The sequence below is a fragment of the Dipodomys spectabilis genome, unplaced genomic scaffold (genome assembly GCF_019054845.1).
Source record: "Dipodomys spectabilis isolate Male_0828 unplaced genomic scaffold, ASM1905484v1 ptg000043l, whole genome shotgun sequence".
Classification (NCBI taxonomy): Eukaryota; Metazoa; Chordata; class Mammalia; order Rodentia; family Heteromyidae; genus Dipodomys; species Dipodomys spectabilis.
In genome coordinates, this window is record NW_024870720.1 from 7575240 (window position 1) to 7603020 (window position 27781).

Sequence of the window (27781 nt, forward strand, 5' to 3'; positions counted from 1 at the left end):
TTGTCTGTCTGTGTGCACGCACACACACTAGACCTGGGGCTTGAACTCTGGTCCTGGGTACTATCCCTGAGGTTTTTTACCCAAAGCTAGTGGTCTACCACTTGATCCACAGCTTCAATACCAAACTTCTGGTGGCTAACTGGAGATACAAGTCTAATGAATTTTCCTGCCTAGACAGCTTTGAACTGTCAACCTCATGCATAGTTAAGATTAGAGGTGTGAACTACCGGGACCCAGGCTCGACTATATTTATCTACTTCTTCTCTTGGGATACAATTCTTTTAGGGATAGATTCTGTGATAGGAACTAATGGCTCACATGTATAATTCTACTCAGGAAGCTGAGATGTGAGGATCAAGGTTTATAGTCAACTAGGCGGGTAAATCCAAGAGAATCATTGCCAATTAACCAGCAAAAAGCCAGAACTAGAGGTGTTGCTCAAGTGGCAGAGCACCAATCTTGAGAGAAAGAGTTAAGAGGGAGTATAAAGTCCTGAATACTTTGATTTTAACAAATAAAAAGAAAAAACAGCAGGGTGGGAATGTGGCTTAGTGGTAGAGTGCTTGCCTAGCATGCATGAAGCCAGAAGTGGGACTGTGGCTCACTCAAGTGGTAGAGCGCTAGCCTTTAGCAAAAGAAGCTCAGGGATAGTACTCAGGCCCCAAGTCCAAGCCACAGACAGGACTAGCACAAAAAAAAAAAAAAAGGAAAGGAAAACAGGTTATTTTTTCTTTGTTGCTGCTTCTGTTTTCTTTTCCTTCTTTCTTGCTTATTTTTCTGTCTTTGGGAGCGTAAGGGAGGAACCACAGAGGGATAAAAGGTGAACAAATACAGCAGTGGTACTCACCAGACACTATTCTAGCTTGTGGGTAGGGACAGGAGACAGACTGAAAGAAGGGGTGACACTGTCCAAAAAATGTACTCTCTCCTGACTTAATGAGACTATAATCCCTCTGCATATCACCTTTATAAAAAATTTTTTAAAAAATAACATGTAAGATAAAAAAGGGACAGCTTTTTCTCTTTAAAGAAGTCAACAGCTAGCCAGGCACCAGTGATTCACGCCAGGAGTCTGCGATCTGAAACCAGCCTGGGCAAGAAAGTCCCTGAGACTCATATCACCACCAAACTACTCAGAAAAGGCCAGAAGTGGTGTTGCTCAACTGGTAAAGTGCTAGCCTTGAGCACAAAGAAGCTCACGGACATGGCCCAGGTTGAGTTCAAACCCCAGGACCCATAAAAAAAAAAAGTCAACAGAAACTCTTTCCTAGAGTTTTATATTTTCAGATAATGTATACATAAAAATTATCACGAAACTATCAACTCCTGGAAAGAATTGATTGATAGGTTAATTACTTTGTATTAACTACTACAGAGCAGAGTAAAGAGACTGTACAGTAAATATTGAATTACTTTACATATTAGCTCACAAGCTTAAAACTTCAGGAGTCTACTTGTATTATCCTATGAGAAAAAACTTGTTTTTTATAATTTACATTTTTCTTGAGCATGAAAATATGATTCAACAGAAATTAGCACTGTTTTTCCTTTAAAAAATGTCTCTAATGTATTTTAAATCTAAATAGAAACACTCAGGAAAAGTTGGACCCTAAGATACCAAGTGAGGGCTGGGAACACGGCTCAGTGGTAGAGTGCTTGCCTTCCACGCATGAGGCCCTGGGTTTGACTGCTCAGCACCACATAAGCAGAAAAGGCCAGAAGTGGCACTGTGGCTCAAGTGGTAGAGGTAGAGCACTAGCCTTGAGCTGAAGAGCTGAGAGACAGAGGCCAGGCCCAGAGTTCAGGCCCCACGACCAGCAGCCAAAAAAAAAAAGATACCAAGTGAAAACATACCAAACTACTGAACTGAACTCGTCTTCTCTTTTTTTCTCTGTACTGCATCTTTTTCAGGGTTTTATAGTTGCTAGGCAGATACCTTACCACTCACTTGAGCCTCATCATTCATTTGTCCTTTTCAGTGTTTCTGCCTAGAACAGCCTACGCAAAACCAAATGTTTTTTAAAAATAGGTTTTGTAACTCATCTCCCAACTAGTTATACTATAATGCTCATCCAACAATGTTCTTCATTTTTATGAGTAATGCTACTTCAAAATAAGTAACTAGCTAATAAATACCTATAAAGCATCAGTTGAATGCTTGTTCTTTTAACCTGGTAGTACAAGAAGGTAGCAGCTATTAAGTTTGTAACCAAGTTATTAAGAAAAAGGTACTGCAATCTAATGGTAATGGAGTAAGGCAGGGGACAAATAAAACACCTCAACTGAGGTATATACTCACGATCGGATCTGGGGAAGGTCTGTTTCTATTTTGTGGCCTGTATTTCTAAAGATTTGTATTGCAGCTTCTGCTACCTTGTCATCCTCCATTCTTAGGCACTGTAACAAGGACTCATATGTCTCTGCAGAGTGGAACGAGGTAGGATGTGTGAAAGACAGAACCTGGAGGAATAGATGTAGCTTTAGGAGTATAGACAACTGTTCTAATCCATTATAAAAGAATTAGGTATATTTCAGTATGGGAATATTTATTTAAAGTAAAAGCTTCACATTTAATGACTCAATCTTTGTGTGATATAAATAAAGCTTCCATTTATTTTAGTGTCAAAAAATAATCTAAATAGAAATTAGTTAAGCAAAATCTACCACCTAAAGTTCACTCATAGTTAACTATCAACAAAGAAATCATCATTGTAAAGTTTTTTTTATTTTTTGTTTTTTTTTACCTGTTCTGGAGCTGGAACTCAGGGCCTGGGTGCTGTCCCTGAGCCTCTTTGTGCTCCAGGCTAGCACTCTTATCACTTGAGCTACAATGCCACTTCTGGCTTTCTCTGAGTAATTTATTGGAGATAAGAGTCTCACAGACTTCTCTGCCCAGGCTGGCTTCAAACCCATTATAAAGTTTTAATTACAAGTATAAAAATATATCCTAGCTGGGTGCAGGTGGCTCACGTCTATAATCCTAGCTACTCAAGAGGCTAAGATCTGAGGATTGCAGTTCAAAGCCAACCCTAGTAGGAAACTCCATGAGACTCTTATTTCCAATAAACCACTCAGAAAACCAAAGTGGTGCTGTGGCTCAAGTAATAAGAGTGCTCACCTTGAGCTGAAGGGCTGAGGAACAGTGCCCAGGCCCAGAGTTCAAGCCCCACGACTGACAAAAATAAATAAGTTCCAAGCTACCCTCGGTCATGTGGCGAGAACTTGTCTAACACACACACACACACACACACACACACACACACACACACACACACACACACACACACACACACACACACACACACACACACACACACACGAAAAAAGAAAAAGGAAAATAAATAAATAAAGCAACCAAAGAGAGAAAAGTTCACAAAACACAACCCCAAAACAACATAAAAAGGATGTATGTGGGCTGGGAAAGCGGCTTAGTGGTAAGAGTGCTTGCCTACAATTCCTCAGTACCACATTCTCAAAAAAAAAGCCAAAAGTGGTGCTGTGGCTTAAGTGGTAGAGCTCTAGCCTTGAGCAAAAGCAGATCTGGGACAGCACCCAGGCCCTGAGATCAAGCTCCAGGACTGACAAAAAACTTGAAAGAAATAATTAAGATCATCTCAGTATAATCTGGTCACTTTCTTTTCTACCGAACATTGACCTGGTTTCTCTTCAACTTTTGTTACCTCTACTTCAATAACTTATTGCTCAATTCAATGGAAGAGCTATTATATTTAGTATCTGGTAAAAAAGACACCTTCCTGCTCCTCTGATAACCCATGTTTTCTCCCACTATGTCCTAAAGTAGCACTTTTCTCAAATTAAACCATGAAATTGAATCATCTGAATATTCCTAATTCTTTTGAATTCTTTTCCATGTATTATGATTATGAATTGTTTTAAAACTCCTAACCAATTAGGTGTTGTCATATAACCATTCTAATGGGGCGTCAATTGCTGGTTCTTTGGAAAGAGATTAGTTAGCATAAACTGTCCCAACCATAGCATAAACACAAATGAATCAAACAGGAAAATACAGAAATATTTATAATGTAAGGCAATAACATTAGAATGCTTAAAAATATTTTTTAAAACTTCTACTACTATTATTTTACTTTAGTTCAGAGGGGGTAGATATTTCATTGCTGCATCTCCACATATGGTTACACTGTATTCTATTGATAAAATATTTTACCCCAAAATTTTAGAATTTTGAAATTCTCCAATGAAATCAACATGACTCCTTTATATCCTAAAGGGAATGTAAATCATGACTCTATGGAAATAAATGGAAATAAAACTGTTTCAAAAATACCTTAAGAAGTTCAAGTCCTGAACGAATAGCAGTATCTGGACTTACACCCTCCTCTTCATCATCTGCAGTCCCCTCAATTGATTTATTCATCAATTTTACTAGTGCACTATTAAAAAAAAAAGTATAAATTAGTAAGACTACTAGATCAAAAAAATAATAATTACAATCTTTTTTCCTGCATGTCAGTTCTGGGGCATAAGACCTTGGTGCTATCCCTGAGCTTTTTCACGCAAGTATTCTACCACACTTGAACTACAGTTTCACTTTTTACTGGTTAACTGGAGTCTCACAAACTTTCCTGCCTGGGCTGGCTTTGAACCACAATCCTCAAAGCCTCTTGAGCAGTTAGGATTATAGGAGAGACTCACTGTCCCTGAATTGGATTTTCTTTAATGAGCATATATAGAACAGAAATATACATAATTTTTTAAGGTGGTTTAAACTAAAGTCTTATGCTTGATAGGTAGGCATTTTGTCCCTTAAGCTATTTCCCTCCCTCAAGAAAGAATTCGTCTTTGACAGATACAGGAGCTTAAATTAAGGGCTTTAAGCTTGCTAACTCAAGGCTAGCACTATCACTTGAGCCACACTTCCAGTTTGGCTTCTTCCTGGTTAACTGGAGGTAAGAGTCTCTTGGGCTGTTTTGAAACTTCAATCCTCAGTTTTGTCACAGCTTCCTGAATAGCTACAATTATAAGAATAAACCACTGGTGTCTGGCTGGCCAAAAACTTAAATAATACAAAGCACCATAAAAAGCCATATAAGATGAAAACTGTTTCATTGCCACTAGGAGAGGTTCACAGGAATGTCTATTGTAATGTTCTTTGTAATGTTCCAAAATTTAAACTTACAATATTGTAGCTTAAGATGAAAATTGTTTTTTAGTATGTTTATTCCCTAGCTTACCTTATAGCTTCTGAATCAATATGTACAGGTGCAATTCGTTCCAACAGAAATTTGACCATCTCTAGAAAAGGATTAGTTGGTTGCTTAGGATTCGCAAGTTTCCGAGCTATTTCTCTCTATAGAAAGAAAAGAGTTACTTTGAGTATAATTTACTTCCATGTTTTTTCCAAATAAAAATACTGTATAAAAAATTAAAGACTTAAAACCTGAATAAAGCATTTTTCTCTTTTAGACCCACATTAAAATTCATACTTTCAGTAATGAATGGAAAATCTGGATAGTAGAGAACAGAAGGGAATGAGATTTTGTAGTGATTTTTGCTTTTATTTCGTCCATGAAATTGCTTAGAAAATCTTTTAAATGTATTATTTTTGAAACATATATCCTCATGAATGTTTTGTTTCTTGTTATTTTAGAATTTGATGAAATCTTGTGTTTTCTTTTAGCAAGACACAATGTCACATATTTTTGGTTCTAGCTATTTAGCTTCTTGCTTCAGCTCATGAAAAACTACTTGAGACCAATCTGGACAACCATAGAGAGACCTGGTTTCAAAGAAAAGGGTAGGATAGGGAAATACTGAAAAGTTCTAGAGGAAATTGTCCAGGAATAAGTGAGAACTGCAAACTTCTGCCTCTAGAATTTTAATTATTAATAATCTGACCATCAAATTATTCCTAGGTATTCCATAAGGAACTGTATCTAGTCTCTGGTTAATTTTTTTTTTTTTGGACCGGTCGTGGGGCTTGAACTCTGGGCTTGGGCGCTGTCCCTGTGCTCTTCAGCTCAAGGTGAGCACTCTACCGCTTGAGCCACAGTGCCATTTCCAGTTTTCTAGTGGTTTATTGGAGATGAGTCTCATGGATTTTCCTGCCTGGGCTGACTTTGAACCACAATCCTCAGATCTCAGCCTCCTGAGTAGCTAGGATTACAGGCATGAGCCACTGGCTCCCGTCTCTTAAATTCTTAATATAGTTAAAAAATAAGTCATTCTTGTATAGTTAAACTTTCATTTTTTAAAGAAAGAATCACTTCCTATGTACATTAATCCCTGTCATACATTTTCTCCTTAACCAATTAAAATAATTCCAATGGGGGGGGGGTAATATTAGTATGTACAATTTACAGCTAGAATCTGAAAGGCACACTAATTTCTCATAAGGAATTCCCAAAGGCTTAACTCTTAGACTGAAGTATCATGTACATCATTCTCACTGAAATACAGAGCAGTGGAAGGGGCAATCAGCTGGGCTCCAGTGAATCATATTATCCTAGCTATTAAGGAGGCTGAAATCTGAGGGTCGCAGTTCGACATCAGCCCAAGCAGGAAAGTTGGTGAGACTCATCTCCAATTAATTACTAAAAAGTTGAAAGTGGAGCTGTATCAAGTGGAAGAACATTAGCCTTGAGCATAAAAAAAATCTCAAGGGACACAGCCCAGACCCTGACCTTCAATCTCCAGAAACGGCACAAAACAACAAAAATCCTAACAAGTATTCCTTCCAATCTTCTCAAGGATATTTAACTATGCTAAATCTTAAGTCCCAAACATCTCAACTCAACTCAGAGGCCACCCCTGTTCATCTTATATACTTACACCATTTCTTCTGATGCCCAATCTTAACTAGAATGAGTGATGCACTTCTGCATTACCAAAGCATATGATTCTACTAGCGTACTTATCACACTGTATTGTTTATCAAAGTATATGTGTGTTTTTCATCTAACCTATAAGATGAGTGAGAAACTGTTAACAATACTATCATCTGAAACACTACGTTATGTAGTGAACTGTAACAGGATGGACATGTTGGAGGGAGGACATATGATCAAGTGACAATATTTGAACTTCCTAAGAATAATCCTATAGGCAGGTGTCCCTCCTGCCCCAGACAAAATGTAGTTACTGTAGCCCTGGCTAGCCTCAAAATCACTATAAAGAATGTCAAGTTCAGAAATATTTACTTACTGACTAACATGGTATTAAGTGGCACAGATTCAGGACTATCTTACTAAATGTTAAACTTCTTAGAAAACCTTAAAATTTGGAAGTAGCTATCATAGGAAAGCAAAGCAATATAAACCAGCAAGCACAGCTGTCCTTTTATAGAACCTATATGTAGATACATAAAACCTAAAGTCAAAATGAAATATAATATTACAAACCCTCTTGCACAGTCATCACTACATACATGCACACACACACATACCTAGTATGTCTCTATTAATATGCCTTGCTAAAAATAGTTTCCTAAAAATTTTTCAAAAATAGAACTTGGAATACAAAAGGGAACTAGTAGAGTTACGTTCTATAAATTCTATTACTGAAAAATGTCCATCTCTGGTGAAGTGAATGAATCCCTGAAAGATGGGATCAAAATTATACAATATTATAGACTAAAATTTGCATTTATGTTTTTTTCTCCTTACTCTCTCCTCCCTCTTTCTTACTGTGTCAGCCCTTGGGCTTGAACTCAAGAGCTTAGACACATGTCCCTGAGATTTGTTGCTCAAGACTAGCAGCCTCCTACTTGAGCCTCAGAGCCTCAGCTCTACTTCTAACTTTTATGGTTAATTGGAGGTAAGTTTCACAGACTTTCTTACCCAGGTTGGTTTTGAACTGTCATACTCAGATCTCAGATTCCTGAGTAGCTAAGATTATACACATATGCCACATGTGCTTGTTTTTTGGTGCTGGTCCTGAGACCAAGAGTCTGGGTACTTCCCCTGAGTTTTGTGCTCAAGGCTAGCACTCTACCACTTGAGCCACACTTCCACTTCTGTCTTCTTGGTAGTTAACTGGAGATCACAGTCTCACAAACTTGTCTGCCCAGGCTGGTTTTCAATCAGCAGATCTCAGCCTCCTGAGTAACTAGGATTACAGGTGTACAAGTGCCCAGCCTGGCTTGTACATCAGAACAAAGATATAAGAGAAAATATATAACTAACGTTAAGTAGCCCATGGGAAAAGGAAGAATAATGAGAGGTATTCTGGACAAAGGCACGAAGCTGTTTATTTCGTTTTTGGAGACAGACTCATGCTATATAGCTTATACTGGCCTCCAACTATTAATGTTCCTGCTTTGGATTATAGGCATGCAATATGGCTGCATTTCCCTGATTTCTAAAACCAGAAAGAACTTCTTGGCACTGTATAACTTATACAATAATTTCAGGATTATATTGGTCAAATCATCTGTTTTACATATGTATTTTACATTTCTAGTCTGACAAATATCACTTGGGTATTTTCAAGCTATTTTACTCTAGAATTCCAACAGTAGGCAGACAAATGGAGAGGAATGGCAAGCAGTCATAATCCACAATGTACATATGTGATAATGGTACTAGACACTTTACAAGTGGGCATGTGGATGATGAAAGAAGTCACAATGATCGAGAAGCATTGTACATATAAACAAGCATGTTAAGTTAAAATTCTTATCATTTGAAGATAATTTTTAAAAGTATATGTATATAAGCATGTATGTATAATAGATTTTTCTGTAGGATAATAATATGAAACTCAAAAAGCAAAGAGAGCAAATAAAATCTTTCTTTAAATGTTATCAGATGTGGCATACCTATAATCCCAGCTACTTGGGAGCCAGAGAAAAAATTGTGCCCCAAGGCCAACATGGACAAAAAGGTAGTGAAGATCCTACCAAACAAGCCACACCAGGTGGGTAGCTCACATCTGTAATCCTAGCTACTCAGGAGGCTGAGATCTGAAGATCATGGTTCAAAGCCAGGCCAGGCAGGAAAGTCTGTGGTACTCTTTATTTCCAACTAGCCACCAGAAAACTGGAAGTGGTACTGTGGCTCACAGCATTAGAATGCTAACCAGTCTTGAGAAAAAAGAACTCAGGGACAGCACCCAGACCCCTGACTTCAAGCTCCACAAGTGACAAAAAAGAAAAAAGAAAAAGAAAAAGAAAGATGTGAAGGCATGCTATACAGCAGGCAGAGGTAGGCATAAAATAACTATCCTTCTCTTATTGATCTCTGTAAGCCTGGTGCCAAAATAATATGGATCATGTATGAATACTATAAGGTATATAGTGTAATTCAATCCAGGACCATACATTAGGAAATAGTATAGTATATATAAAATCCTAAGAGATTGTTAGCATATATAGGTGAGAAAAACAAGCTCAAAAAAATTGAGTAACTTACTAAAGGTCACATTGGTAGTAAATGGTAAAGCTGAATTCAAACCTAGGACCCTGTCTCTTAAAATGCTGAATAAATGAACAGATGAAGTTTTCTTTCTTGACAGTTTCATGGTTTTCTACAAAATAAGGAGTCCAAGAACAGAATGAGGACAAAAGTTTACATAGGAATTTGCCTTATCTGTAAGTGAAACCACATACACAGACATTTAGATAGGTAATCTGTTGACAGGTTATTTCATGTCAATACATAAGAAAATAAATGCATGCACAAAAAGCATTTAGAAAACTCTTGCATTCATTCAGTGAGTGTCCACTAGATACAAAACTCTTTATCTTGTTCAATTCCTAAAAACAGTTTCTTGGGCTTAGGCAAATCTGTTAGTTAGATCTGTAATTGGAGCGTACATAGTCAAGAGTGTATAGTCAAGAGAACTAAGTTGAACACAGATACACGGTTAAGTAACCAAATCCTCACAATTTTGTTTACACAAGCAGTGAATGTAAAAAAGGTTTTAATGAAATATTTCTATAACTGAAAGTAAAAATATCATTTACTAACCACACAAACATCTGCCTGTTTGCATGAACAGGTTGGGCTGATAAGTAACTCCAACTGAGACCGTAGTTTCTCATCATCACCAAGAACCTGGTTAAATTTCTTCACAAAATCTTGTGCTTTCCCAGGGTCAGGCAAATTCTCTACAAAATTAAGAATAAAGAAATATTAGTAAAGAAAAACTACTAGCCAAGCACCAGTGGCTCATGCCTATAATCTTAGCTATTCAGGGTGCTGAGATCTGAGGATTGCGGTTCAAAGCCAGCCCAGGCAGGAAAGGCCATGAGACTCTTATCTCTAATAAACCACTCAGAACACAGGAAGTGGTGCTGTGGCTCAAGTGGTAGAGCGCTCACCTTGAGCTGAAGAGCGCAGGGACAGCGCCCAAGCCCCAAGACCGAAAAAGAAAAAAAAAGAAAAACTTTAAATAAAAAGTAAGCTTCTTTAAAAGTGAAGTGGGGGAGGGAGGGATTGGGAATGTGGCTTAGGGTTAGAGTCTTTGCCTCGCATGCATGAGGCCCTGGATTCAATTCCTCAGCACCATATACACAGAAAAAAGCCAGAAAGTGGTGCTGTGGCTCAAGTGCCAGCCTTGAGCAAAAGAAGCTCAAGGACAGTGTCTAGCCCAGAGTTCTAGCCCCAGGACTGGGAATCAATCAATCAATCAACATACATTTTTAAAAAGCGAAGGGATAGCCAGACACCAATGGTTCACACCTGTAATCCTAGCTTCTCAGGAGGCTGAGATAGAAGCCAGCCTGGTCAGGAAAGTCTGTAAGACTTTCATCTCTAAATAAACTTCTCAGAAAAAGCTGGGAGTGGCACAGTGGCTCAAGTGGTAGAGCACTAGCTTTGAGCAAAATGCAGCTCAGGGACAGCACGCCTAGACCAGCAAGTGAAAGGGTGATACTATTAAAAAATAATTGTACTTGCAGGGCTCAGGCCTGTTATACTAGCTACTCAGGAGGCTGGTATTTAAGGATCATGGTTCAAAACTAGCCTGGGGCAGAAAAGTCTGTGAGCTTTTTTGTAAAAAAATTGTGAAAATACCGAATAGAGGTGTTACAATTACATGGGCAAGATAATGAGTACATTTCTTATCAAGCATTGTTGCCTCCTCCTTTGTCATCCCCCCCCACCAAAGTTATAAAGTTTGTTTTTTGACATAACAACTTGTACATCTCATTGTTGCAATAGGTCCACCTGTATCCTCTTATCTCCAATAAACCACCAGAAAACCAGAAGTAGAGCTGGGGGCTCAAAGTGCTAGTGTTAGCCTTGAGCAAAAAACTCACGAACAGCTCCCAGGCCCTGAGTTCAAGCCCCACAACTGACCAAAAAAAAAAAAAAGTACTCATTACTGACTTATGAAGTGGTAACCCTTTTGAACACCACCCTAATAATTACAATAAAAATTTTAAAAATACTAAGCAATTAAAGAGAAAAATCAGACAAATATAAATGCAATCAAGATAAGGATTACATTTCTTTTTTATTAACTTATAATAAGCAGTTGTACAAAGGGGTTTCTATTCAACCAGTCAGTTTTTAAGTATACTCCTTCTCCATAAATATTACTCCTTCCATTGTACAGAATTAGTTTTTGAAAAATTTCATTCATATTGGATAAATTAATGGATTTTGATATTCATTATATATTTACTGATAACTAAATATACTCACTTGCTATGGTCATCAGTTTCCCAAACATGGCAGAACAGTTAGCCTCTGACTGAAATTTAAAACAGAAACAGAAGAACAAGGTGTCATATGCAGTAATAAATTTCTCCAAGAAAAATCAACTCTCATTACTGTGCAATGTGGGTCATACTTAAAAATCACAATGTATAAGCCTGGCGCTGGTGGCTTACGCCTGTAATCTAGCTACTCAGGAGGCTGAGATGTTAGCCTGAGCAAGAAAGACAGAAACCAAATTTGGTAAACCATGCAGGAAGCTCTGGGTTTGACTCCTCAGTACCACATACACAGAAAAGCCAGAAGTGGCGCTGTGGCTCAGGTAGCAGAGTGCTAGCTAGCCTTGAGCAAAAAGAAGCTCAAGGACAGTGCCCTGGCCCTGAGTTTAAGCCCCAGGACTGGCAAAAAAAAAAAAAGAAAAAAAATGAACACTGCAAATAATTGATGACTTAAACCATTCAGGAACCTACAGTAGGCTGCTTGTGCAAATCCAATAGTTCCCGTACATGACTCCGAAGCATGTTCTGACACTTCCACATTTCATTGAGAGCTCTATAAAGTTAAAAATATAAGCATACATTAATAAAAAAAGAATACATTAATTGAATATAACTTTTCTTATTGTTGATATGGAAACACTACTTTTGTACATCCACATAAAAGTTTTTAAGAAACAACTTATTAGGATTTAAGTACAAATATAAGGGTTTTCATAAAAGGAATTTTTTAGTTTTCAGTGAACGCTGTGCTGGGATTCAAATCCAAAGCCTCATGAATGCTAGGAAAGAACTCTACCACTGAGAGAGAGTTCACAAGTCAGTAAGATCTTGCCAGGTAAACAAACAATTTTTTGAAAGTTGTCATAAACAAAGGCAGCTACAGAGTTCTAGACCAGGAAAGATAAAATGTCTAAATGTGTGGCATATACATGCCTCAAGTACAGAGTGGGAATGGTTGTCTATCAGACAAGAAGCAGAAGGCAAGGGACAGGTATAGGGATAATCCTGTATCAAGGGTTTGAACCATGAAAAATAAGGTATCTTATAATGATGTAGATTCCAGAAAAACACTTATTTTTAAATGTAAGTTTTTTGTTATTAAGGTGATGCATAGAGGGAATTATCATTTCCAGAAGTCATGTAATGAGTACATTAAAAAAAAACACTTTAAATGGTTTTTATTTTATTCTCTTTTCCCTATAAACATTAACTTCCTTTTCTCAGATCCTCTCCATACATTCAGGGTTACAAAGAGCACTTGTAGAAAGCTATTGTATCTGAATACTTGGGACAGATACATACAGTGGCTGATAAAAACAGTAAACCAGGATTGTTTTTGCCACCAGGAGTCAGAATTATCACTCATTTGCAAAACTTTAAAATAGTTAACATCTGCTGATGTGGTATATCAGGAATATAAGATTATCTTCACAGAATTTCTGCTAAAAAGATATGATATAGTGTAAGACATGGGTGGGGAAAATCAGTCCACAGGCTGTATAAAGCCCTCTAAATGATCTGGTACATAATGAGAGACAAATATGCTTGTCAGCTGATTGAGACCATTAGCCTGTACTCATATGGCCCTCTTCTGCTGATATAAATGGCCCATGGTTCAAAAAAAAAGTTCCCTACCTCTGGTCTAAGAATAAGGAAACATTGGGAGAATCCAAATTGAGACCATATGACATAAAACAATTGCCTGTCTGCAAACTCTTCCAAAACACATAAAAGCAAAGCAAAGATTAAACATGGCTCCAGATCAAGAGACTAGAGATATAATAACTAAATATGTAACTACAGGAAGGTGAAACATAAAAAACATTTTAACTGCAGTAGTGTTAATTTCTTATTCTTTTTTGCCCAGGTACAATGGTTCATGCCTAAAATTTCAGTGTTTTGCAGACTGTGCTAACAGTATCACCAAGCCTGAGGTCAGTATGGGCTATCCTGAGTTTAAGGTTAGCCAGGGACATATAACAACACACTATTTCTACATATATAAGTAATAATATTTTTCTAATATAAAAAACAAAATTCACATAAGAAAATGAATCAGTCATTTGGAAGTAACTTACTTTACAGCATTTGGATCCAAACTAGCATACAAATAATATAAGCATTTCATTCTTTCTTCTGTTTCCAGGTTGTGGGGAACAAGATACTGGGCAAAAATTTTCTCTACTAACAGTCTAGAAAACAACAAAATAACCCCCAAAAATATAATTAATTTAGAGGCCATAGTCATTTTAGCCATTTTAAAGTACACCAGTAGTCGTAGTCACAGGCACATATACAATGATCAGTTCCTTTAGCTGGAAGATTTACAGTTTGTACTGTGGCTTTATTTACACTATCATCTATGATTATGAAACATTTGCTCTAGAATTGTAAAGTATTATTTTGAGTGTGTGTTTATGCGCACGCACATGCACTGCTTCTGGGTCTGAACTCAGGGCTTAGGAGCTGTCCCTGAGATTTTTGCTCAGGACACAGTGCTCTACCACTTGGAGCTCCATTTCAGGCTTTTTTGGAAGTTTATTGGAAACCTGGGCTGGCTTCCAACCTTGATCCTCAGATCTCAGCCTCCTGAATATTATTCTTAAATATAGAAAGTTAGGCTGTCACATCCAATTCTTAGAAGTCTAGAACTCCAGTAAATTAGGTAAGACTACATACAAAGGTATGGTTCCAGGTAAAGGTAATTCTCAAGAAACACACTAACTTCCTCCAATTATAATTTGTTCCTTTTCCATCCTTCATGTAGTAAAAACAGAAGAATTTATTTTCCGTTATTTCCTGAAAAATGTGCACATTGTTTTTTTCTTCCTTATCAACAGTGGAATATTCTTCCTGCTTGCTTTAAATATACTACTCATTATCAGTGGAATAAGAGAACAAAAGCTTTTCATTTAACCAATGGAATATATATCCAGTGATAACTAAGCAATTTCAATTCAATGAAACATTGCAAAGTATTTCGTAACAACCAAAGGTTATTAGTATAATACAAAATAGAATCATAAAATGAAAGCAAATCAGTATTTCTTTGATTGGTAGAGATTGTAATGCAAAAATAAATTATCAGTGCTTATTATTATGGGAACTGCACCATGATGCTTTATATTTATTTAATCCTCATGAAAATCCAGTAAGGAAGGCATTATTATTTTTCACTTTTATATAAAACAGACACAGGAATTACATTCTAAATTGTAAGGGGCAGAATAAAACTTTAGTCTCTAGTATACCTCCAAAGTCCATGTTTATTTCACTATTAGGTTACTATTCAATCATAAACAGGGTCTTACTTAAATATACAATGTATAAATATGCAGAAATAACTGCTAACTTAGAAACAAATTATTTAAAACTGAAATAGACAACACAAGTGAAAAGCAGATTACATTAAGGTTTTAACCAACATATTAAGACTCACTTGTCATCAATGCTGTTCTGATAATAAATATGTAGAAGTTTGTCCTTTATCCAGCTGACTTTCTCTGCAGCTTCCTTTCCTGCTTCACCATGAAGACAGTATTTTTTATAAAGTTGTGCCAGACCCATCATAGCTTCTTTTCTTACTCGCCACTAGAAAATATAACATTCATTAGATAACAATCTTTATACTAATCTGCAAACACTGCTAAGGCTTCACCAGTTAGAACAAACAATTTTATGTAGAAATATATTGTAGAAGAATATTTTTTAAGCAGCTTTTACAAAATTACCAATTACTTTCAATGTTCTTACTTGGAAATGAGACTACTTTAGTTTGTATAAATAGATCCAAGCTGCCATAGATATTACCAATTTTTTATTTCTCTCAAAGCAACAGTAAATGTTATAGATTATTTCATTTGATTCCCTCTAAAAACATACTGGCCAAGTTTTAGATGTGATTACAAATTTAAAAAAATATATATAAAATCACTCTGTAAATCAGGGCTTTAACATATAGGATGATTTAGTCTGTTTTAGTACCACCCCAGAATAAGAAGAAAAAAATTGAAGCTGGGATGATAGCTCGGTGGTAGAGTGCTTGCCTTGCATGCATGAGGCCCTGGGTTCGATTCCTCACCAACACATAAACAGAAATGGCTGGAAGTGGCGCTGTGGCTCAAGTGGTAGAGTGCTAGCCTTGAGCTGAAAAGCTAAGGGACAGTGCCCAGGCCCAGAGTTCAAGATCCACGACTGACCCCCCCCCAAAAAAAATTCATTATCAAGAATCAAAGCAACAGTTAGAAAGAATTTATTCCATTTACATGGTAGATTCAAAGGGAAATTCAGGTACTGTGTTAGTTGGTAAAATACACTAGGATTCCATGTTGTAAATAGCACAATGAAAGCTGGGCGCCGGTGGCTCATGCCTGTAATCCTAGCTACTCAGGAGGCTGAGATCTGAGGATCAAGGTTCAAACCCAGCCCGGGCAGGAAAGACCGTGAGACTCCTATCTCTAATAAACCACTAGAAAACTGGATGGCACTGTAGCTGAAGGGGTAGAGCACTGGCCTTGAGCTGAAGAGCGCAGGGACAGCACCCAAGCTCAGAGTTCAAGCCCCATGACAGACAAAAAAAAAAAAAACACACACACACAACGAAGTCCCTTTATACAATTACGGGGGGAGACAAAAAAGAGGCAGGCACTGGTGGCTCATACCAGTAATCCTAGCTGACTCAGGAGGCAAAGATCTTCAAAGCCAGCCCCGGAGCCAAGTCTGTGAGACTCTTATCTCCAATAAACCACCAGAAAACCGAAGTGGTGCAAGGAAGCTCACAAGTTTGATATCAACTTTGCCTATACAGTAAGTTCAAAGGCAACCTGAACAATGTGTTAGTATCTTGCTTAAAAAAAAAAGGAATACCTAGGAAACCTAAAACTCAGAATTTAATAGTTAGTAATCTTAGTTTTACATAGAAAAACTATAACTAATGTTACAGAATAATGCTTCTGTGTGTATGTGTGAGTACACTTATCACACCAGGGCTTATACTCAGGGTCTCAACCTATCATTCTGCATTTTGCTCATGTCTGGCACTATACCACTTCAAACAACTCCACTGTTCTAGCTTTCTGCAGACTAATTGGAGTTAACAGTGTCTCTTATCTATCTGAGCTGGATTCAAACTATGATCCTCAGATCTCAGCCACCTGAGGAGTATAGGCATGAGCCACCACACTCCACAAGAATAATGGTTTTTATTATAGAAAATAATGAATTCGGGGCTGGGAAGGTGGCTCAGTGGTAGAGCGCTTGCCTTGCATGCCTGAGGCTCTGGGTTCGATTCCTCAGCACCACATAAGCAAAAAAAAAAAAAGAAAAAAGCTGGAAGTGGCGCTGTGGCTCAAGTGGTACAGTGCTAGCCTTGAGCTGAAGAGCTGAGGGACAGCGCCCAGGCCCAGAGTTCAGGCCCCACGACCGGACCCAAAAAAAAAAAAAAAGAAAATAATGAATTCATTTAGCAAACAATTTAAACACAGTAAGTTAGGAAAGAATAAAAGTCCTAACACTTTACCCGTTTATCCAGTGTCCTTTCTCTTACGAAGCCAAGTAGCTGGTCATTTACTAAGGCAAGATCTCTTTTGGCAGCTGTTATTATAGTAACAATGACATCATGACGAATAGCTTCTTCTGGATCATGTGATCTAACCTTCAAATATTCTATAAGGAAAAATAAACTTAAGGTAAATGTTAGGTAATTTGTCATGATTCAGAATGACAGAAGAATAATGCTTTAAGTTTTTGTCCAAATTCAAACTGTATAAAATGTTGCACAAAATGAAAATCATTTTAATGTAGTAGTAAGTACTCTGTGATAGTAAGAAACTCCTTATGTCTGTATAGTACAGTTTTGTTGTTGTTTTTTTGTTTTGTCTTGTTTTGTTTTGGTGCTGGTATTGGGCTTGAACTCAGGACCTGGGTACTGTCCCTGGGCTATTTTAGTGCTCTACCATTTGAACCACAGCACCACTTATGGCTTTCTTGCTAAATAACTGGAGTCTTATAGACTTTCCTGCCCAGGCTGGCTCTGAAACATGATCCTCACATCTCAGCTTCCTATGTAGCCAGGATTATAGGCGTAAGCCAGTGCTATACCAGGCTCATAGTACATATTAAGAAAGAATGCATTTTAGTGAAAAAGTGAAATAACACACTATTTGATTTATTTGGAATTTGTTACAACTAAAAGACGTAAAAAGAAATACAGAAAAATGATAAGAAGTTAGGTGATAAGTGATTGATATAAAATTGAGTATAATACAACTGTAACACATTCTTCGGCAACTTATCACACAAATTAAAACCAAAAAGGAAACCTATTTGGTACTATCCAATAGGTAGGTTCAAATGGTTTAACTGAAGAATAAATAATTCTAGTCTAATCAAAATGTCATCACTTTTCCAGAAGATAAATGCTTTTTGCCAGTGCTGGGTAGTATCCCTGAGCTTCTTTGTGCTCAAAGCTTGCGTTCTATCACTTCAGCCAAATCAACTCTCCTGTATTTTTCTAAGTAGTTTATTGGAGATAAAAGTCTCACAGAGGGCTGGGAATGTGGCTTAGTGATAGAGTGCTTGCCTAGCATGCATGAAGCCCTGGGTTCCATTCCTCAGTACCATATACACAGAAAAAAAGCCAGGAGTAGTGCTGTGGCTCAAGCAGTAGAGTGCTAAGCTGCAAAAAGAATCTCAGGGACAGTGCCCAGGCCCTGAATTCAAACTCCAGGACTGACAAAATAAAAAAATAAAGTTTCAGACATTCCTGCCCCAGCTGGCTTCAAATTGCTGTCCTCAGATCTCAGCCCTCCTGAGTAGCTTAGGATTATAGGCTAGTGTCACTAGCACCCTGCTTACAATTACTTTTTCTGTTTATTGGTAGATATGACTTGTGAATATGCCAAAAGGCATATGTTCTCAAAGGCTTATCTTCTCAAACTATGGTTCCTAAAATATTTTTTAAGTTAATTTTACTGTAAAGAGGCTGTACAGAGGGGTTGGATGCATGAGTAAGGCAATGAGCACAGTAGTTGTCAAGCACTGTTACCCCTTCCCTTGTTGTAAAGAGGCTGTACAGAGGGGTTGGATGCATGAGTAAGGCAATGAGCACAGTAGTTGTCAAGCACTGTTACCCCTTCCCTTGTTGTAAAGAGGCTGTACAGAGGGGTTGGATGCATGAGTAAGGCAATGAGCACAGTAGTTGTCAAGCACTGTTACCCCTTCCCTTGTTGTAAAGAGGCTGTACAGAGGGGTTGGATGCATGAGTAAGGCAATGAGCACAGTAGTTGTCAAGCACTGTTACCCCTTCCCTTGTTGTAAAGAGGCTGTACAGAGGGTCTGGATGCATGAGTAAGGCAATGAGCACAGTAGTTGTCAAGCACTGTTACCCCTTCCCTTGTTGTAAAGAGGCTGTACAGAGGGGTTGGATGCATGAGTAAGGCAATGAGCACAGTAGTTGTCAAGCACTGTTACCCCTTCCCTTGTTGTAAAGAGGCTGTACAGAGGGGTTGGATGCATGAGTAAGGCAATGAGCACAGTAGTTGTCAAGCACTGTTACCCCTTCCCTTGTTGTTCTCTCACTATCCCTTCCCTCCCCCATCTAAAAAATTTCAAATGGCCAAAATGTGAAGATTTAAGTTATAATTTTATTTTATAAAAATGAAATCATTTCTCATTCCATAAAAAATAATTATTTGAAACTATGCAGGGCAAGAGCGGCTGGCTCACGACTATAATCCTACTCAGGAGGCTAAGATCTGATGATCCCAGTTGAAAGCCAGCTTATGCAGACAAATGCATGAAACTACTGTTTCCAATTAATAAGCAAAAAGCTGAAAGTTGAATATGGTTCACGTGGTGAAATGCCAGCCTCAAGTGAAAATGCTATGCAAGCACATATCCTGAGTCCAAGCCCCAGTAGCAGCACCAAAAGGAAAGAAGGAAAGAGAAGAGAGGGAAGGAGAGGGGGTAAGGATTAAATCCTATTTAGAAACTGAAGTTAAGTCACAGGGGACATTTAAAATTTATTTTGGCAGGAGAGATCAAGGTAACATTGTCCAAAAAAATAAATAATATTCCCTGACTTATGTAACTACAACCCCTCTGTACATAACAATTTCTAACAAAACAATTTTCATAACAATTTAAAAAAAAATTTATTTTGGGTTTTTTTTTTTTTTTGGGGGGGGGGGGGGAGAGGGGTCTGGTCGTGGGGCCTGAACTCTGGGCCTGGGCGCTGTCCCTCAGCTTTTCAGCTCAAGGCGAGTGCTCTACCACTTGAGCCACAGCGCCACTTCCAGCCTTTTTTTTTTTCCTGCTTATGTGGTGCTGAGGAATCGAACCCAGGGCCTCATGTATGCAAGGCAAGCGCTCTACCACTGAGCCACCTTCCTAGCCCTGGGGTTGTGTTTATAGCTCAGTGGTATTTTGTCTGGCATGTACAAGTCCATGGGTTATTTTTGTGATTAATATGTGTAATAAACTACCAGGTAACTCAGGTAACTTACCTGTAAGGTCCTTTGCTAAATCTGGATGATTCATTAAACAGTGACTGGCAAATTTTACACTTTCTAATCTCACAGGAACATGAATGTCGTTAAATCTACATAGAGAACATAAAAGTTATCTTCAAGGATAATCCAATATGTAAATGTTTATAACAAAATGTTATGACCGCTAATATGCTCTGATGAAAGAATATAAAGTACAGAAGTAAGCAAAAATATACATAACTTAAAAAGTATTTGAAAAAATTGAATTTACCATGCTAAAACAAGTAAAAATCAGAATACTATATAATCCCAATACCAAACTAATTTTGTAGACCTAAAATGCCGAGACCTTTTCATTTATGCTAAAACAAGAAAAATTCAGAACACAAAAACAGTCTGAAAAATGTTTAAAAGAATTAAAAAATTTGGGTATAAAGCAAACCTTAGCTGGGCACTGGTGGCTCATGCCTGTAATCCTAGCTACTCAGGAGGCTGAGATCTGGGGATCATGGTATGAAGTCAGCCTGGAAAGGAAAGTCCATGAGACTTGCATCTCCAATAAAGTATTCAAAAAAAGCCAGAAATGGCACTGTGTTTCAAGTAGTAAAGTGCTAGCCTTGAGCCAAAGAAGTTCAGGGACACAGCCTAGGCCCTGAGTTCAAACCCTGGGACCAGCACCAGGTTAAAAAAAAAAAAAAAAGCAAACCTTATATAAAAGGAAGATCCAGAAGATCAAAAGGGACTATACAAAAGGGTGAACCATACTGCTTTCACAACAAAAATTTAATCTGGACAGGATCAACTTATAGAAGAATACTCTTTTAAAGATCTGGTATAAGAATCCAATGAATAGGAAACACAATGTGCAATTATCTAATAATGCTAAGTCTATTAATTCAGATTTGAGATAGACTGTACAACTTTTGAATGTATTTACTAATAGCAAATTACATTGGGCTAGGGTGTAATTCAGTATTGGACCATGTTCTCAAAAATGCGTGGCCTTGGGTTCAATTATAACTCTATAGTAGGGTAATAATGTGATTCTAACTGAATAGAAATATTTTTGTTTTTTAAGTGATCTCATAAAAATAACCAAATAGCCAGGTGAAGAGGTTCAAGCATATAATTCCATTTATTTGGAAGGCAGAGATCAGACAGAGTAGCTGAGCGCAGTTGCAAGTGCCTCTTATTCCAAGGTAGGGAGAAGCAAAATAGCTAGTCATAGTGGCACACACCTGTCATCCCAGCATCAGAAGAAAACACAAGGAGGGCAGTACTTCAGGTCAGCATGGCCATAAAGTAAGGTCCTAACTAAAAATCTATATTTTTAAGCAGAGTGGCTCCAAACTATAGAAGCCTGAATTTTCTTACCGTCCAAGAAAACATTGCCAAAGAGGACGATTTTGAGTTGCCAAATCAGAATCTTTAGAGCCAAACAATTTTGCTAAAAGTCGAACAACAGCTAATCTTTCTTCTCCATCATTGCTCTACAAAGTAAAAAGAAAGTAAATGAGGCCAAACTTACACTATTCAGATTACAAAAAAAGGAAAAACTTTCCAATAGACCTAACCTTGCAATTCTGGTTATAATGTTGACAACTTTAATATATCGTATGTGTTTTATTTACTACCAGAAATGTTTCCATGTTAGATCATCTGGTTCTTTGGTATTATCTCACAACAAAAATTCTGTCAAGGACAAAGCTACAAATAATTCTTTTTATTTTATTGTTCATGTGGCTTGTACTCTGGGCCTGGGTGCTGTCCCTGAGCTCTTCAGCTCAAGGCTAGTGCTCTACCACTTGAGCCACAGCTCCACTTCCAGTTTTCCGGTGGTTTAACTCAAGTGGTTGAGTGCTAGCTCAGGGAGAGTACCCAGGCCAGGGTTCAGTCCCCAGGACTGGCCAAAAAAAAAAAAAAAAAAAAGTAAACATATACTCAAGCCAGGCGCCAGTGGCTCACGCCTGTAATCCTAGCTACTCAGGAGACTAAGGTCTGAGGATCATGGTTCAAAGCCAGCCCAGGCAGGAAAGTCCATGAGACTCTTATCTCCAATTAACCACCAGAAAACCAGAAATAGAGCTGTGGCTCAAATGATAGAGCACTTGTCTTGAGCTGAAGAGAGCAGGGACAACACCCAGGCCCAGAGTTCAAGCTCCATGACCAACAAAAAAGAGGAGAGAAGAGGGGAGGAGAAGGGAGGGGAAGGAAAGGAGAGGGGAGGGGAGGGGAGAAAAAAGAGTCTCATGGACTTTCCTGCCCAGGCTGGCTTTGAACCACGATCCTCAGATCTCAGCCTCCTGAGTAGCTAGCTACGATTACAGGCATGAGCCACAAGCTCCCGGCTGAAAAAAACTCTTAAACGCAAAATGTTATTCATTTATTGATAGTATTAGCCAATGAATGCTGCTAGGTTACAAAACTCCAAGGAATCTAACTCTCTGGACGCTGGAAGTAGATTATGTATACAACCTGTGTCCAATAGCACATACAGAGAAAAATCAATGGAAGTTTTAGTTGAAGGATTTTCTAAGCATTTTTAATGTTATCAAAGGAGTACAACCAAAGGTTCTGAATTGTAACAGGCTGAGTCTATAGGGTTTGGAAATAAAACTGAAGAAACCACCACAGTCATAAATTTTTCCTAGGTTATATAGTACATACATATGACATCAAAAGGGTAACCTAATTGCATCTACTACCAAAACTAATCAAAACCTCAGTTTTTTTCAATTGAAATGAATACCAATACAAGCTAGAATTTCAGAAAGGAACAAAATATAGGTGATAGCACATGTTTCTTACTGTTGTAAGACAATAAAAAATTTTACATGACAGATAATAAATTAGTACTGGTTCAGTATAAAGCGTTAAAAGAATATTGAGACTGTGAGTTAAGAGAAAAAAAAAAAAAAAACACCTCATAAGCCATTTAAGATGTTACTACCCAGTTCCGGCCACTTTGTAGTCATATAAAGACTATCAGCCCAGCCAGGTTCCAGTAGTACACATTTGTAATTCTAGTTACTTGGGAGGCTGAGAATGGGAAATATCTGATTTGAAGTCAATCTGTGTAGAAAAGTTTATGAGACACTTCTTTTCATCTAGCTGGGTACAGTGACATGGGCTTGTCATCCCTAAGCTATAGGGACACTAGGAAGACTATGGTTCCAGTCAGAACGTATCTAAAAACAAAAAAACAAAACAGGGCTAGAGGTTGTCCTCTCCCACCATATCCATGTCAGAGTTCAAAACCACAGGTCTAGAAAAATATTTTCTTAAAAACTTTTCATCTGGACATTTAACAAAATCTTAAATTTGTAAATTTATACATTCGTCTTAGTGCTTGTTGAAAATTAAAACAGGGGCACCGGTGGCTCATGTCTGTAATCCTAGCTATTCAGGAGGCTGAGATCTGAGGACTGCAGTTCAGTATCAGCCCAGACATGAAAGTCTGTGAGACTCTTATCTCCAATAAACCACTCAGACCACCAGAAGTCACCTGTGGCTCAAGTGGTAGAACATTAACCTCAGGGACAAGGTATAGGACCAGACTTCAAGCCCCACGACCAATTAAAAAAAAAAAAAAAACTCCTTGGGGCTGGGAAGTTGGCTCAGTGGTAGAGTGCTTGCCTTGCATGCATGGGGCCCTGGGTTCAATTCCTCAGTATTACATAAACAGAAAAAGCCAGAAGTGGTGCTGTGGCTCAAGTGGTAGAGTGCTAGCCTTGAGCTGAAGAGCTGAGGGACAGCGCCCAGGCCCAGAGTTCAGGCCCCACGACACGACAGAGAGAGAAAGAGAGGAGAGAGAGAGAGAGAAAGACACCCAAAACAGTAGCTTTCCTGTAATTCTAGTTATTCAGGAGGCTGAGATCTGAGGGTTGAGTTCACAGACAGACACACAGACACACATACACACACACACAAAAACAGTAGCTCTCCTGTAATTCTGGAAATGAAGCAGTGGAGAATGCCCTACTCTTGAGTTTAAGTCCAATACAAGCAAACAAAAGAAGGCTTTTGATCTGCACTATAAACATGTCATAAAATTGTTAAGACACGCCAGTGGCTCACATCTGTAATCCTAGCTACTCAGGAGGGTGAGAAATGAGGATCATAACTGAAAGGCAGTCTAGGAAGAAAAGTTTATGAGACTCCTGTCTCCAATTAGCCAGGAAAAAAAAAAAAAAGTGGAAGTCAGGCGCTGGTGGCTCACGCCTGTAATCCTAGCTGCTCAGGAAGCTGAGATCTGAGGATCTCGGTTCAAAGCCAGTCCGGGCAGGAGAGACCGTGAGACTCCTATCTCCATTAAACCACCAGAAAACCGGAAGTGGCGCTGTAGCTCAAGTGGTAGAGCGCTCGCCTAGAGCTGAAGGACAGCGCCCAAGCCCAGAGTTCAAGCCCCACGGCCGACCAAAAAAAAAAAGTGGAGCTTGGCTCAAGTGATAGAGTGAGCCTTGAAGCAAAAAAGCTGAGGAACTGTGCCCAGGACCTATTCCAAAACAAAAGGGGGGTACATTTTTGAGCACTTGATTTTAAAACTTCTTTTATTTGTTTTGTGCCAGTATTTTAACTTGTAATCCACCTCAGTTATATTTGATCAAAGTTGTGCCACACCTCCATTCCACCTTTCAGCCAGTTAATTGCAAATAAGAGTCTCATGGACTTGTCTACCTGGGCTGGCTTCTAAATGCAATGAGCCACAGGCACCTTGCTGAATTTGACATCTTCTTATGTTTAAAAACGCACCAAATGTAATAGACAAATACATTCATACCATTAATACCAACATACAGAATATTATACATTTCAAGGATAATACTATTTTCTTCTCTATTACTGTATCAATATATTGAAATTTGGGTGTGTTATGCTTCTTTAGTGCAAATTCTGCTCTCACCTGTAACGAGATGCTGTTTTATTCAAATGATTAAAAAAATACTTAAGTAAATGTAGAGATAAAACTAAATCCAAATTTTGGTCTTTTATAAAGTATCTAGTACACATTTTTTCTTTAAAACTTAAAAAATCTTTGAAAATTGGTCAATCCTACCTTCAATTTGAATTCAAGCTGCGGCATGACAGATAATAATAAATGAGGATCTATAGCAAAAAGTTCCTGAATCAGATCAAAAACATGTTCTGACAAATCACTCACTGATGATCTTCCCAGCACCAGGACTTGATTGAAGAACTGTAAGAAATATTAAAAACAAAAGTATGTATCTCATTTAAAAACCTGACTTGTTCTCTATGAACATGCATTTAAATGATATATGCAATGAAGAAAATGACACAGAATAGGCATTTGAATTTTTAATGTACAATAGGACAGCCATCTGATAGCAGAAAAAGTAAACTTTCATATATTATCAAATCTTGACTACAACAGAAAAGATTTTTTTTTTAATTGGACTATGGCTGACTTTCAAATAAGCACAAAATTGCTGAGATCAATTTTCATTAAAACAAAACCATTCAGACAACTTGTGTTCATTACAAATAATTCTGTAGAGGGCTGGAAAGGTGGCTCAGAGGTAGAGCGCTTGCCTTGCATGTATGAGGCCCTGGGTTCGATTCCTCAGCATCACATAAGCAGAAAAAGCCAGAAGTGGCACTGTGGCTCAAGTGCTAAAGCACTAGCCTTGAGCTGAAGAGCTGAGGGGCAGTGCACAGGCCCTGAGTTCAGGCCTCACGACTGGCAAAAAAAAAAAAAAAAAAATCTGTAGAGATTATTTCTTTATAACAGTGAAAAAAATTAAACTCAATCTCTCAATCTCTACCATGTTATGTAAAAATGATTCTTTTATCATAAATTTAATGGATATGAGGTGGTGAAGTTGTGGTCTGTTATTATTGTTAGCACCCAGAGAAAATGAACTACATTTTGATTATAAGACAAAAAGACTGATCACAGAAAAGCTAGCTGAGGGCTAGTGGCTGGTTCAAGTGGTACAGTGCCTGCCCTGCAAACACTAGGCTCTGAGTTTAATCCCCAGGACCAGTAAGTTAATTAAAACAATTTTAAAGCCAGCTGGTAATTTTTAAGTATTACAAAGAAAGAAGAATACAACTTAAAAGCTATTTCCTTCTTGCCTTAGTAGTTAAGTACTAAATTTTTTAAAAATGTCACCAAGGAAGCTGTATGCAAAAAAGTATGCTATTTCCAGTATCCTAAAATATTCATTTGAAAAAGCAATATAAATGAAAGGAAAATATTCAGCCAGGTGGAAATACTCAGTGGCTCACAATCATCTCCTTAGCTACTCAGGAGGCTGAGATCTAAGGATCTGTAGTTCAAAGCCAGCCTGGGCAGACAAATTCTTATCTCCAAGTAACCAGCAGAAAGTTAGAAGTGGAGATAAGGCCAAATGAGAGTATAAGGCCCTAAATTCAAGCTCCAGTAAGGTAGAAAAGAAAAGATTTGTATTTACTATTGGACTTACAAAAAAAATAAAACTGACAGGTTTAGCGAAACAGCCAAACACAAATATACACAGAATGTTACTTTCTAAGAACTATATGAAAAACTATTGATATTTCTGAAAGTTAAAAACAGTATATTCAAGGTTGACAGATACTGACTTTTCAATGCATAATCTTGTTACTATTTTTGCAATCATTTTACATACTTAATAGTTTAGTGAGAAAATACCAATACTATGTCATTTAAATTAATATTTTATTATAAGATAAACAATTCAATAATAAATGTTACACTGAAGAAGATAATTTGTAAAGGAAAACATTTTTTAAAAGCTTTAAGGCAAGGCAATAGGGAAATGGATTTTTATTAATTTTAAAGTCATAGCCATTCATATTATAAAATTAAAATGTGAAAATATATATGAATGAATGACAATGAAACACAACTCCATATTAACATAGTGGAACATTGAGTTTTATTTCTTTCCTCACAAACTATTTTTTTACTTAATTTTTTTAAAAAACCAAAATTGTATTCTTAATTTTTTTGTTTTCATTCTTCTACCAAGAAAGGGTCATACTATGTAGACCAGAGTAGCCTGAAACCTGCTATGTAGCCCAGAGAGGCTTCTCAAACTCACAGTACTTCTGCCTCAGCCTCCCTCCCAAGTGTTGGGATTACAAGGGTATGCCACCATGGTTGGCTCAATGAAATTTCAAGTATTTTTATACCACCTATTCAAGAAGAAATAGAAGGGTTTCAGAAAAATGATCTAGAAGACAGAAGAAATTGCGTATAGATACAGAACTTCAAAGGTAAAGATGCAGGAGAAATTGAAAGAGATTAGCATATTTGGGAGATATTAAGTATAAACACAAAAGCCAAAGATGGGTTAGAGACAAACCTTTTTAAATAAAATCTACCACTTTAAAGCACTCCAATAAAATTACAAAGTTATGCTGTCTTTTAAAAAATTGTAATCACATTCAGATATAAAAGCTTTTATATATGTTCTTAATACAATGGTTCAGACAATAAATCTGAATGTGAATAGTTCTAATAAACATACATTTTATTAAGAATTACACAATTATAAAATATAGACAGATAATACATACATTAGCAATGCACGCCTCAATAGTCTGGACTGTCCTTTTCAACAAGACTTTTGCAAGGTCAAAAGATTGTTTATTTAAATTCTGAAAAATAACAAAAATGTGA

At 37.6% G+C, this 27781-nt stretch overlaps 1 protein-coding gene across 5 annotated transcripts in view; it reads right to left on the reverse strand.

Annotated features, from left to right (window-relative positions):
* The window catches only part of Pds5a (PDS5 cohesin associated factor A), a 109611-nt gene that overhangs the window by 38978 nt on the left and 42852 nt on the right, over nucleotides 1–27781 (reverse strand). For all 5 annotated transcript variants that reach the window (XM_042678061.1, XM_042678060.1, XM_042678063.1 and 2 more), the window contains exons 7-19: nucleotides 27679–27759; nucleotides 25187–25327; nucleotides 21505–21620; nucleotides 20146–20240; nucleotides 17160–17305; nucleotides 15081–15232; nucleotides 13720–13833; nucleotides 12113–12194; nucleotides 11631–11679; nucleotides 9951–10090; nucleotides 5217–5332; nucleotides 4310–4415; nucleotides 2300–2460 (exon numbers count right to left, since the gene is read on the reverse strand). In XM_042678061.1, the coding sequence (XP_042533995.1) occupies nucleotides 2300–2460; nucleotides 4310–4415; nucleotides 5217–5332; nucleotides 9951–10090; nucleotides 11631–11679; nucleotides 12113–12194; nucleotides 13720–13833; nucleotides 15081–15232; nucleotides 17160–17305; nucleotides 20146–20240; nucleotides 21505–21620; nucleotides 25187–25327; nucleotides 27679–27759 (1499 nt within the window). The remainder of the gene's footprint in view (nucleotides 1–2299; nucleotides 2461–4309; nucleotides 4416–5216; nucleotides 5333–9950; nucleotides 10091–11630; nucleotides 11680–12112; nucleotides 12195–13719; nucleotides 13834–15080; nucleotides 15233–17159; nucleotides 17306–20145; nucleotides 20241–21504; nucleotides 21621–25186; nucleotides 25328–27678; nucleotides 27760–27781) is intronic.